Source organism: Rana temporaria, chromosome 1 (assembly GCF_905171775.1).
Source record: "Rana temporaria chromosome 1, aRanTem1.1, whole genome shotgun sequence".
In the NCBI taxonomy this organism is placed as follows: domain Eukaryota; kingdom Metazoa; phylum Chordata; class Amphibia; order Anura; family Ranidae; genus Rana; species Rana temporaria.
Window position 1 is genome coordinate 671,511,162 of NC_053489.1, and position 13,434 is coordinate 671,524,595.

Below are 13,434 nucleotides of genomic sequence, written 5' to 3' on the forward strand. Positions count from 1 at the left end.
AGGTCGGTAATAAGTGGTTGGAGGTTGGGATCAAGCATAAGCGCAGTCAAGAAACAAGCTAACGGTCCGTAATGAGTGGTTGCAGGTTGGGATCAAGCAGAAGCGTAGTCAAGGAACAAGCCAAAGGTCAGTAATGAGTGGTTGTATATTGGGATCAAGTTAAAGCTTAGTCAAGGAACAAGCCAAAGGTTGGTAATGAGTAGGGGTGCAACGGATCAAAAAACTCACGGTCGTTCCTCGGATCAGGAGTCACGGATCGGATCATTTTTCGGATCGGCAAAAAAAAAAAATTCTCCCCAACTGTAATATCCACATCCCCCCACTGTAATATCCACATCCGCCCCCACTGTAATATCCACATACCCTCAGGCAAGACAGCCCCCCCCCCTCAGGCAAGATAGCCCCCCCTCAGGCAAGACAGCCCCCCCTCAGGCAAGACAGCCCCCCCACTCAGGCAAGACAGCCCCCCCACTCAGGCAAGACAGCCCCCCCACTCAGGTACTACAGAGTCACTTCCAGCGGTGTGTCCGAGTGTGGGCTCCTCCTCCTCTGTGGGTGTAAACAGAGGAGGAAGGCCGCGGCTCCGAAACTAGGCCGAAGCCGCGGCCTTTCCTAATGTTATTGCCGCGGCTCCAGAGCTAGGCCGAAGCCGCGGCCTTTCCTAACGTTATGGCCATGGCTCCGGAGGTTGGCCGAAGCCGCGGCCATAACATTAGGAAAGGCCGCGGCTTCTGCCTAGCTCCAGAGCCGCGGACATAACATTAGGAAAGGCCGCGGCTTCGGCATAGCTCCGGAGCCGCGGCAATCCGCGGATCACAGTGTGTGGCGATCCGAAGGGGGTGACCCGTTCGGATCACGGATCACCTGTGATCCGTTGCAGCCCTAGTAATGAGTAGTTGCAGGTGGGGATCAAGTGGAAGTGTAGTCAAGGAACAAGCCAAAGGTCAGTAATGAGTGGTTGTATATTGGGATCAAGTGAAAGCTTAGTCAAGGAACAAGCCAAGGGTCGGTAATAAATGGTTGCAGGTTGGGATCAAGAAGAAGCATAGTCAAGAAACAAGCCAAAGGTCGGTAATAAGTGGTTGCAGATTAGGATCAAGTGGAAATGTAGTCGGGGAACAAGATGAAAGTCAGTAACGAGTGGTAGTAAAGATATGGACAGGAGCAGGAATGACAAGAGCAAGATATTGGCTGGAGAGCGCACAATAATCTGGCAAACAGGAAGTGCAAAGGCGTGGCCTAAATAGGAATGTTCATGGGAGAAGCAAAGGGTTCAAGAGAAACACCAAGGCAATGTTGTCTAAGGAATCAGTCAGGGCACTGTCCAATATATCTTGGGGTCAGCAACAAGAGATACCGCCCGACACAGCAGAGGTTGCAGGTTCTGATCTGGGTCCTGACAGGCAATTTGCACCATTTACCAAAAATGCTTACAGCATGCCAATCCCTGACCAAGCCAAACATCATCTGTACATCGCTTGGACCTCTAAACTTGCACCTCTACAATTTCCCCCTTTGACGTTGCAGCATCTGTCTTGAGCTTGCCTTCAAAGAGAAGTACCCGTTCACTGTGTTGAAGCAACGGTCTCGGTAAACCCCATGGTCCCCTCTGATTGGAGAGGTCTTGCTCTTGCTCAGCGGGGGGGAATGTCAGACCTCTGCAGGGAGACTGCACGCCTTTTGTTTGATGCACCGGAAATGTATTCAGCCGATTTAAAATGAAAGTCCAGTTGGGCTTCCATTTATAGACTATTAGGTAGATTCACAAAGAGTTAGGCCGGCTTATCAGTAGATACGCCGACCTAACTCAGAATCTACGCCGACCTAAGTATAAGCGTATGCTCAAACAGAGATACGCTTAAACCTATATAAGATACGACGGCTTGCGCCGTCCTATCTTAGATTGCAATATTTTGGATGGCCGCTAGGTGGCGCTTCCATTGCAGTCGGCGTAGAATATGTAAATGAGGAGATTCACGAACGTACGTCAGGCCGACGCAGTACTTTTACGCCGTTTACGTAAGAGATAGGGTATGAACCCATGAGTACGTTGCGTGCCTGTGACGTAACGCGTAGGGAGGAGCCTGCGATTGAATCCGAGTGCATCGGATCGAGCTGAGGAAACAACATACTGAGTGGCGTTTTCATGCTTTACTGAAAGCGGGGATTCGTGAGTGCATATGTCAATGCTCTGATTACATTTTTTGATCTGTCATCGAATATTGCGCAATGAGGTTTTTCCTCTTTTCTTTCATGCAATCCCTGTCTGTGAGTGCCTGTGTCATCTGATCACAGCGGTGGAGGGCTGGATTAGCATTCAGATTGAAGAGAGTGATTTTTTCCCTGCATGGAATCCTGCTTATCACTGTGCACTAATTAAGGACATATTAGTAATTCACAGTTTATGGAGTGTTCTCCCTGATTAGTTTTCTTTGTACGTTTTATCACCTTTTAAGTTAATATTAGCGCATATATATATTATATGTTTCACTGTTTGGATTTGGTATCACTCAAGATAGCAGCTATATTATTTGTTTTTTTATTTAGGTGCACGTGGAATTGATTATTTAATTAGCGCTGTAGTATATTTTTCACATAATGTCAAGCATGGCCGCCGTTCCCGCGTCGAAATTCGAATTTTTTTACGTCGTTTGCGTAGTTTACGTCCACGTCAAAATCAATAGGCCCGTACGGCATACTTAGCCGCAATGCACACTGGGAAATGTAGGCGCCCGGCGCATGCGCAGTTGAATACACGTAAAAAACGTAGGGTCAAGCACTATTAGCATACAACACGCCCCCCTAACACACATTTGAATTCGGCGCCCTTACGCCCGCCCGCTTTAGGCTACTCCGCCGTAACAAAGCAGGCAAGTACATTGAGAATCATGTACTTGCCTAGCTAACTTACGGCGGCGTAGCCTAAAAACGCTAAGCTACGTCGCCGCAAGTTTAGGCACTTCTCTCTGAATCTACCTATATTACTGAATTGTGATAAACCAATGACACCAATCTCCCCATGCGGTGGAATAGCTCACCTGTAGGATGTGATGTATCTGGTGGGCAGTACATTCTCCATGCTGGGGTTCCAGTAACAGGAGAAATTGTGGTAGTCGGAGGCCCTGCAGGTGACGGAAGGAATTCCGGGGGGATCTGCAATAGAAGGGAAACAATAGAGGTTTCAGTTAGAAGATATATGATGCACAGCACAGAAATCATAGCAATGACGCTCTTGGGATGATCTACTACAACTGGAGAGCGCAAAATCTGGTGCAGCTCTTCATAGTAACTAGGGATGAGCCCGATGTTTGAGACACAATTTTTTACACTTTTTTGGTGAAATGGTAGGGGTACATACCCAGGGCTGTCTTAATGAGAGGGCACACCTGGGCACTGCCCAGGGGCCCCAGCTGCATGGGGGGCCCCTGCACTTTCCCCAAAGTAGTTGGTCCTTGAGCCCACGCTCCCCCAAAATTGGGGGCCCCATGATGGCACTGAGAGTGATGGATACACAGGGGAGGCAGGCTGGCAGCTGTGCCCCCTGCTGTGCAGAACGATACCTATTTCACAGCCAGCAGGGAGGGGCAGGACCGAAGCGCCAGTGATGCTCTGACCCCACCCCATGCAGCTTGAATGCTCGTGACTCGAAGGCTGCGGGGTAGGAGCTGGTTGTGGATGGTGTCATGGTGAGCCCAGCTGTCCAACACTGTTTGCACCGAAAGGCTTGGAGGAATGCTCCGTCTCTATTGCAGGGGCCCCAGAGCATTACTTTGCCCAGGGGCCCATGATGCTATTAAGATGGCCCTGTACATACCCCTGACCAATTCACATATAAGGGGGGGGGGATCTGGGGGTCCCCTTTGTTAAAGGGGGCTTCCAGATTCTGATAAGCCCCCACCCGCAGACCCCCACAATCAACGAGCAAGGGTTGTGGGGATGAGGCCCTTGTCCCCATAAACATGGAGAAAAAGTGTTTTGGGGGCAACTCAAAAGCACACTCCCCATGTTAAGAGCATATGGCCTGGTACGGTTCAGGCGAGGGGGGTGCTCTCTTGTCGTCGTCCCCCTCTTTTCCTGCTGCCTGCCAGGTTGCCTGCTTGGGTAAGGGTCTGGTATGGATTTTGGGGGGGACCCCTACGCCATTTTTTTTATTTTGGTACGGGGTTCCACTTAAAATCCATACCAGACCTGAATGGCTTGGTAATGGAATTTGGGGGGACCCCCACGCAATTTTTTTTAAATTGTGGTTTAGGGTTCCCCTTAATATTCATGCCAGACCCAAAGGGCATGGTAATGGACTTGGGGGGGGGGACACATGCCGTTTTTTTTCAATCACTTTTATCTGTATTGGCGAGACCCGACAATTCATTATAACCGCAAGTAGTTTTTAATGACTTTTTTCCTTTATAAATGTCATTTTGTGCAGGGACTTTTCTAAACACGGGAAAAATGCGCCACTTTACAGGCATACTATAGTAACCCCCCAGGTATGAAATTTAAAGGAATATTTTATTTTTATTGTTTCGCTTTAAGCATTATTAAAATCGCTACTCCCGAAAAAAAAAAAAATTTCAATTAATACATGTCCCCTGGGGCAGGACCCGGGTCCCCAAACACTTTTTATGACAAAAACTTGCTGATAAGCCTTTGAAATTAGCACTTTTGTTTTTTCATGTTCGTTTCCCATAGACTTTAATGGTGTTCGCGTGTTCTTTTGTTCATTTTTTGCCTGTTCGCAAGTTCTGGTGTGAACCGAACCGGGGTGGTGTTAAATCCCCCCCTCTGTGTTTTTACTGTCACACCATTTATCTACAGCTGCGGAGCTTAATCTGAAAATTGATATCGGTGAATGTATTTAAATATAGCCCAGGGCTTAAAATGAACTTCATTCCCCTCCCCACCCCCACCTTTCCTTTCCCCGGAATAATTTTCCTCTTAACCCCCTCTTACCTGGTCTGCTAGGTTGAGTGCAAATAGCATACTCACCTGCATACCCACTGAAAACCATTGCATACTGAGACCTGCACCACCATCTTCTATGGGAGGCTGGCTGTGTCTTCTGGATACTAGCAACCAGCCCCCTAATGGTGTTCCACAATGTATTATACATAGCCCTGAGGCATGGGCGTCCGCTCCATAGGGCAAGGGGGGGCAATTGACCCCCCCCCCTGGAAAATAGAGAAGGTGTTGAAGAGTCTCGCGGCTGTGGGCTGTCTGATCAGTCCCGGGCCGGATGTCACACAGACACAGCGAGTAGAGTGAAGCCACCCCCCCCTCCAGTGTTTATGTACACAGGGAACCTGCTGTGCCCATGCCGTGCTGATGGCTGATCTGAGGTACTGAATGGGATGGGGGGGGCCCGTCTGTGCTGAAGGGGGGGTTTGTGCTGAATGGGCGTCCATCTGTGCTTAATGGGGGGCTGTGCTGAAGGGGGGGTCCATCTGTGCTGAATGGATGGGTCTGTGCAGAATGGGGGGTCTGTGCTGAATGGAGGGGTCTGTGCTGAATGGAGTGGTCTGTGCTGAAGGGGGGTCCATCTGTGCTGAAGGGGGGTCTGTACATTATCTAGGCTATATTTATATGGGCATGGAGTGAAGCTGAATTATCTCAAGAGCTATTTCACACTGCCAGCTGGCTGCGTTATCGGTAAAGCGTCGCTTTACCATCATTTTAGCTGCGCTATTTGGCCGATAGCACGGTGCTTTTAACCCCTGCTAGCGTTTGAAGAAAGGGTTAAATGCGTATTGCCGCTGCGGAAGCTCCCCCCCCTGAAAAAATTTCAGCAGACGCCCATGCCCTGAGGCCTCCTGAAATGGGTTCAATGGGCCTCTCAGGAGGCTTAATGGGGGATGGAGGAAGCAACACTTTTGCCTAGGGAAGGAATGTGAAAGGGCTGGGTGAATTCTGCTAGAAAATGTATTTCTTAAGAAAAAAAAAATTGTTAAAATTTTCTGAAGAGGGTTGGGTGGGATTAAATAAAATAAAGTAAGGCTGCCTATGCCTACAGAATCTAAGCTGGCCTGTGGCAGAGACCTAAGAAACTGGTGGATAGTCATCTATCTGGGCCTACGGAATCTTTTCAGGCCTGTGGTAGAGGCCTAAGAACTGAAAGGTAGCAACCCTCCTGGGCCTATAGAGTCCAAGCTGGTCTGTGTCCTAGACCCGAGAAACTGGTAAGTAGTCATCTATCTGGGTCTACAGAATCTTTACTGGTCTGTGGTAGAGGCCTAAGAAACTCCAAGCCAGCTGCCCTTTGGGACCTACAGAGTATAGAATCTAAGCTGGCCTGTGGCAGAGCCTTAAGAAACTGAAAGGTAGTCACCCACCTGGGCCTACAGAGTCTACGCTGGTCTGTGGCAGAGTCCTGAGAAATTGGAGGGTGGTCATCTATCTGGGCCTACAGAATCTATTCTGGCCTGTGGTAGAGGCCTAAGAAACTGGAAGGTGGCCACCCTTCTGGGCCTACACAGTCTAAACTGGTCTGTGGCCGAGACCTGAGAAACTGGTGAGTAGTCATCTATCTGGGTCTACAGAATCTTTACTAGTCTGTGGCAAAGACCTAAGAAACTCCAAGGAAGCTGTCCCTTTGGGCCTATAGAATCTAAACTGTCTGTGACAGAGATATAAGAAACCTGAAGGTACTCACCCACTTGGGCCTATAGAATCTGAGCTGGATTGCGGCAGAGGCCTTAGAAACTGAAAAGTAGCCACTCATCGGGCCTAAAATATTTAAACTGGCCTGTGACAGAGGCCTATGAAATGGAAGGTAGCCACCAACCCGGGCTTAAAGAATCTAAGAAGGCCTGTGGCAGAGGCCTAAGAAACTGGAAGGTAGTCACCCTCCTGGGTCTACAGAGTCTAAGATGGTCGGTGGTGAGAAATAGGAAACTGGTGGGTATTCATCTTCCTACAGATAATATTCTGACCTGTGGCAGAGGCCTAATAAACTGTATGGCAGCTGCCCTTTTTGGGCCTACAGAATCTAAGCTGAACTGTGGTAGAAGCCTAAGAAACTGGAAGGTAGTCACCCATCTGAGCCTAAGGACTCTAAACTGACCTGTGACAGAGGTCGAAGAAACTAGAAGGAAGTCACCCACCTGGGCTTACAGAATCTCAGCTGGCCTCTGGCTGAGGCCTTAGAAACTGAAAAGTAGACATCCATCTGAGCCTAAAAAATCGAAGCTGTCCTGTGACAGAGGTCTAAGAAATTGTATGGTAGCCAACATAATCTAAGATGGCTTGTGGCAGAGGCCTAAGAAACAGTAAGGTAGGCACCCACTTGGACCCAGAAGATCTACACTGGTCTTTGGCAGAGACCTAAGAAACGGAAAGGTAGCTGCCGACCTTGGCCTACAGAATTGAAGCTGGCCTATGGCAGAGGAATAAGAAACAGGAAGGTAGCTGTTAACTTGGGCCTACAGAATCTAAGCTGGTCTATTCCAGGGGCTTACGAAAATGGAAATTAGCCATTCATGTGTGACCTACGAAATCGAATTCTGGAAAATTGAAAGTAGCCACTTGATTGGGTCTACAGAATTTACCCTGGTTTGTGACAGAGGCCTAAGAAACAGTAAGGTAGCCACACTTATGGGTCTACAGAATCTAAGCTGGCCTGTGGCTGAAACCTAAGAAACAGGAAGGTAGCCACCCACTTGGACCCAGAAGATCTACACTAGCCTTTGGCAGAGGCCTAGGAAACAGGAAGGTAGCTGCAAACCTTGGCCTACAGAATCGAAGCTGGCCTATGGCAGAGGCGTAAGAAAATGGAAATTATTCATTCACGTGGACCTACGAAATCTGGAAAATTAATAGTAGCCACTTGCCTTGGTCCAAATAATTTACCCTGGTTTGTGGCAGAGGCCTACGAAACTGGAAGGGCCTGAAGAGTTTTCAAAGAATCCTTGCTGTACTGTAAATTGTACCCCTTACCTCCTCTCCCTAAGACACCGAGCCAATAGACTGGTCTGTTGCTGGTAGGGTTACCACACTTCCAAACTGCCATTCAGGGACACACCCCCTCTCTCACCTTCCCCAAAAAAAGAAGAGGGGGCGGGGGATAATGTAGTCTCGGGGGGGTTGATGTGGAATTTGGCGGCAGGTTATTTGTCAGGTGAATGGGCCACTTGCCACCAGATGCAGTGCCCCGCTTGCCACCAGGCCCGGACTTACCATTGGGCTTGACTGGGCTCAATTTTTTTATTTAATTTTTTAGTTTTTTTTTATTATTATTATTATTATTATTATTATTAAAGGGCCCAGGGGTCTCCAGGGCCCCCGGATGGCAACCCCCCCCCTTTTTTTTTTTTTATAAAAAAAATTACATTTTTTTTCATATTTTTTTATTAAAAGGCCCAGAGGTCCCCAGGGCCCCGGATGGCAACCTCCCTTTTTTTTATGTATTTTTTATAAATGTTTATTTTTATTTATTAAAGGGCCCAGAGGTTTCATTTTTATTTTTATTAAAGGGCCCAGAGGCCCCCAGGGCCCCGGATGGCTACCCCCCTTCTTTTTATATATATTTTTCTTTATTTCTTCTTTTTTTTGTAAAGGCCCCCCCCCCACTTCTCAATTTGCGGCAGCACCCCCCCCCCCCCCCGGTTCTCTGCTCCAGGGGGAAGAGAGCCAACACATTCCGTGCACAGGTGAGAGGCACCCCCTCGCTCAACATCTTCGATCCCCCCCAATTCTCGGCTCCACGGGGCCCCTTCAACACTCAAGCCCAGGGGCCCCCACCACCATAAGTCCTGCCCTGCTTGCCACCCATAGCCTGCCACCAGATGCAGTGCTGTTGTCACTCCCTCTGCAAGAGCCACGTGCGTAGAAGGAAAGGAGTGGTGTCACTCTCTGGAGAGTGAAGATCACACCAGTCCCTGGTGCCAGAGAAGGAGGAGGTGCCGAGGTGAGTGGGCACAGCAGTGCTGCACTAGGCGCAGGCCTAGCTCCTGGTCTCACTGTCTGAGAGTGACCATTGCCACGTGTTGCAAGATGCCAGGCAGCGCCGGCTCTAGCAACCAGTTCCGGAAATGTTATTACCGTATTTATTGGCGTATATCGCGCACTTTTTTGCCCTGAAAATCAGGGCAAAATCGTGGGTGCGCGATATACGCCGATACCCGCTTTCCCGCGCCGAGTTTTGAATACTGCGCCGGCATATACCGAGCGCAGTACACTCGGGCAGGCTCGGCCAGTCTCGGCTTCTTCCGCGGTCACGTCCTGGACGTACAGGACGTGAGCGCGACAGTTGCCGAGCCTGCCCGAGTGTACTGCGCTCGGTATATGCTGGCGCAGTATTCAAAACTTGGCGCGGGAAACTAGCGGGGAGGACGCGAGGACGCCGGACCCGCCGAAGAGGACACCGGACCCGCCGAAGAGGACACCCGAAGCCGCAGAAGGACGCCGGACCCGACGAGGCCGCCGGTGGACGCCGCGCAAGACACCAAAACTGTAAGTACAAAAATAACTTTTTTTCCACAGGATTGGGGGTCACTTTGGGGGTGCGCGGTATACGCGGGAGCACGTTATACCGCGATAAATACGGTAGTTAGTAGAGGGTGGCTGTGTCCTCTATTTCATTCCGGGACATTGTATTGTATTGTATTGAATGAAGGTGCCCGGGACCCAGGACAGACATGTCAATTGCGGGACAGTCCCGGGCAATCCGGGACAGGTGGGCACCCTAGTTGCTGGCTCTGCGTTGGTTCGTTGTTGGGTGTAGCTACAAGTCACCAGTAGGAAGGAAGGAGAGCCCATTAAACTTGCAGCAGCTTGTTCGAGGGTTGAGGTCTACAAGTGTTTCTTTTTTTCTCTCTTTTCCTCTTTTTTTCCTTACTTTTTGGTGCCGTTTCCTTTATTCTGTGCCCCCTCCACCATAAGAGTTTCATTGAAGTATTTATCTAAAGTGCTCCTTGGCGGTCTTTTGTTGAACGTGTCCTCTTAGTGGCTCTCCAGGCAGTCACCGCCTGGCCTACACAACGTATAAATCATGGCGTGGGAGATTGTGTATCCTCTCCTACAGTAAGTAGATGATAATAATTCCCACCACTCCTGGGCCTGTCCTCCCCCGCCTCTCCTCTCTATAAACCTGCCGGCACAAGGTCGGCGGCTTCTGTTAGACTTTACAGCCCATGTGATAAATATTTATGTGTGACGGAGACAGAAAGGCGGGGGGGGGGGGGGGCTGTATCGAATGACCTTGAAGAATTCCTACTGGGGGCTCACAACCGGCTTCCACTTTCTAATAGGATAACCGTACCTGGGAACTCTCCGGATTTCACCCGGGACGTTTAATCTGCTTATATTTTGTCTTCCCCGTCTACTCATCATCCTCCCTATCTAATAAATACTATAAATATGTAATAAATAAATACTATAAATACTAATGAATGTAAAAAAAAAAATACAACTTTTCCATTTTTATTACATATCATATTTTACACCCAGTGATGACATCACTGGGTCTCTGTTCTTCTGTATGCAATGCATGGCTGGTGGAAGGGGCTGGCAGGGTGCTGTACGTAACTTCCTGAAAACATCAAAGCCATAGGTGTGCACCCCAAAGCTCAAACACATTTGTGTGTTTATATATAGCAGTGGACGGTGTCAGTAGGGCAGTGGACGGTGTCAGTAGAGCAGTGGACGGTGTCAGTAGAGCAGTGGACGGTGTCAGTAGAGCAGTGGACGGTGTCAGTAGAGCAGTGGACGGTGTCAGTAGAGCAGTGGACGGTGTCAGTAGGGCAGTGGACGGTGTCAGTAGGGCAGTGGACGGTGTCAGTAGAGCAGTGGACGGTGTCAGTAGGGCAGTGGACGGTGTCAGTAGGGCAGTGGACGGTGTCAGTAGAGCAGTGGACGGTGTCAGTAGGGCAGTGGACGGTGTCAGTAGGGCAGTGGACGGTGTCAGTAGGGCAGTGGACGGTGTCAGTAGGGCAGTGGACGGTGTCAGTAGGGCAGTGGACGGTGTCAGTAGAGCAGTGGACGGTGTCAGTAGGGCAGTGGACGGTGTCAGTAGGGCAGTGGACGGTGTCAGTAGAGCAGTGGACGGTGTCAGTAGAGCAGTGGACGGTGTCAGTAGAGCAGTGGACGGTGTCAGTAGGGCAGTGGACGGTGTCAGTAGGGCAGTGGACGGTGTCAGTAGAGCAGTGGACGGTGTCAGTAGGGCAGTGGACGGTGTCAGTAGGGCAGTGGACGGTGTCAGTAGAGCAGTGGACGGTGTCAGTAGAGCAGGGGACGGTGTCAGTAGAGCAGGGGACGGTGTCAGTAGAGCAGGGGACGGTGTCAGTAGGGCAGTGGACGGTGTCAGTAGGGCAGTGGACGGTGTCAGTAGAGCAGTGGACGGTGTCAGTAGAGCAGTGGACGGTGTCAGTAGAGCAGTGGACGGTGTCAGTAGGGCAGTGGACGGTGTCAGTAGGGCAGTGGACGGTGTCAGTAGAGCAGTGGACGGTGTCAGTAGGGCAGTGGACGGTGTCAGTAGAGCAGTGGACGGTGTCAGTAGAGCAGTGAACGGTGTCAGTAGAGCAGGGGACGGTGTCAGTAGAGCAGGGGACGGTGTCAGTAGAGCAGGGGACGGTGTCAGTAGGGCAGTGGATGGTGTCAGTAGAGCAGTGGATGGTGTCAGTAGAGCAGTGGATGGTGTCAGTAGGGCAGTGGACGGTGTCAGTAGGGCAGTGGACGGTGTCAGTAGAGCAGTGGACGGTGTCAGTAGAGCAGTGGACGGTGTCAGTAGAGCAGTGGACGGTGTCAGTAGGGCAGTGGACGGTGTCAGTAGGGCAGTGGACGGTGTCAGTAGAGCAGTGGACGGTGTCAGTAGAGCAGTGGACGGTGTCAGTAGAGCAGTGGACGGTGTCAGTAGAGCAGTGGACGGTGTCAGTAGAGCAGTGGATGGTGTCAGTAGGGCAGAGGACGGTGTCAGTAGAGCAGTGGACAGTGTCAGTAGGGCAGTGGACGGTGTCAGTATAGCAGTGGACGGTGTCAGTAGGGCAGTGGACGGTGTCAGTAGGGCAGTGGACGGTGTCAGTAGAGCAGTGGACGGTGTCAGTAGAGCAGTGGACGGTGTCAGTAGGGCAGTAGACGGTGTCAGTAGAGCAGTGGACGGTGTCAGTAGAGCAGTGGACGGTGTCAGTAGGGCAGTGGATGGTGTCAGTGGAGCAGTGGACAGTGTCAGTAGAGCAGTGGATGGTGTCAGTAGGGCAGTGGATGGTGTCAGTAGAGCAGTGGACGGTGTCAGTAGAGCAGTGGATGGTGTTAGGGTTTTTCCAACTGAAAATCCGGTCTTGTGTATGCGGCATCAGTGGTTAAAACGCGCTCATGGCTGAATTGCCTATTCGGTAAAAGTGATTTGGGTTGCTGTAGAGCCGCACAGACAAGGCCAAGGAGAGGAGGAGGGAGGGGAGCACTCTGGCGCTTCAGTGGCACGCACCTCTGCGGAGCCTGGGTGCGGTGCCCCCTGCGCACCCGCCCAGGATCGGCCCTGCCGCCCAATCACTTGTACGATGGTGAGAGGCGCGGTGCTCGATCAAGCTCTTTCTCAGCCAGGATAGCTGAAGATTGATAGGTCTGAACCTTCAAAATAAAATGTTCTTAAGCCTTATACACACGATTGGATTTTCAGACGGGAACTGTGTGATTACAGGTTGTTGGCGGAAAATCCGACCGTTGGTATGCTCAATCAGATAATTGTTGTGGGATTTTCTGCAGACAAATGTTGGATAGCATGCTTTAAAATTGTCTGTTGTGGGATTATCCGATTGTGTGTACACAAAAGTCCAAAAGTACAAACACGCATGCTCGAAAGCAATGCTCACCATTAGACATGTGCAATTTGTTTAGTTTCTAATTAGTTTTTTAACGAATTTTGAGAAATTCGTTAATTCCGAATTTTTCAATTTCCGAATTTTTGGATTTCCGAAATGTCAAATTTCCGAAATTTGGATTTTGGAAATTAAAAAAATTGAAAATTAAAAAATTTGAAAATTAAAAAATTCAGAATTTCCTGAATTTCCAAGATTTGGATTTTCGAAATTCAGAATTTTCGAAATTTGGAAATTCGGAATTTTAAAATGTGAAAATTTAAAAATTCGAAAATGAAAAAAAAAAAATCAGAATTTCCGAAAAAAGCAAAAAAAAGAATAAACGAAAAAAAAAAGAATTTCCAAAAAAGCAAAAAAAACGAATGTAACAAAAATGAAAAAAAAAAAAAACGATTTTTTTTGGCAGTGCACATGTCTACTCACCATAACACAACATTAGCAGAAGGTGCCCAAAGGTGGCGCTAAAGAGCTGAAAAACCACAAAGTTTTGTGTTTGTTGGCCGACAATTGTGTGCCGTTTGTATGCAAGGCAAATTCCTGGCCAACACCCTTCGGACAAAAGTCCTACGCTTTGTCGGCGGAAAATCCGATCGTGTGCATGAGGCTTTATTTTCTGCATATCGAAGGTTAC

The 13,434-nt window shown here is 49.4% G+C and overlaps 1 protein-coding gene across 2 annotated transcripts in view; it reads right to left on the minus strand.

Annotated features, from left to right (window-relative positions):
• Window positions 1-13,434, minus strand: part of IL11RA (interleukin 11 receptor subunit alpha) — a 193,672-nt gene that overhangs the window by 55,434 nt on the left and 124,804 nt on the right. For both annotated transcript variants that reach the window (XM_040335627.1, XM_040335626.1), the window contains exon 5: window positions 3,039-3,153. In XM_040335627.1, the coding sequence (XP_040191561.1) occupies window positions 3,039-3,153 (115 nt within the window). The remainder of the gene's footprint in view (window positions 1-3,038; window positions 3,154-13,434) is intronic.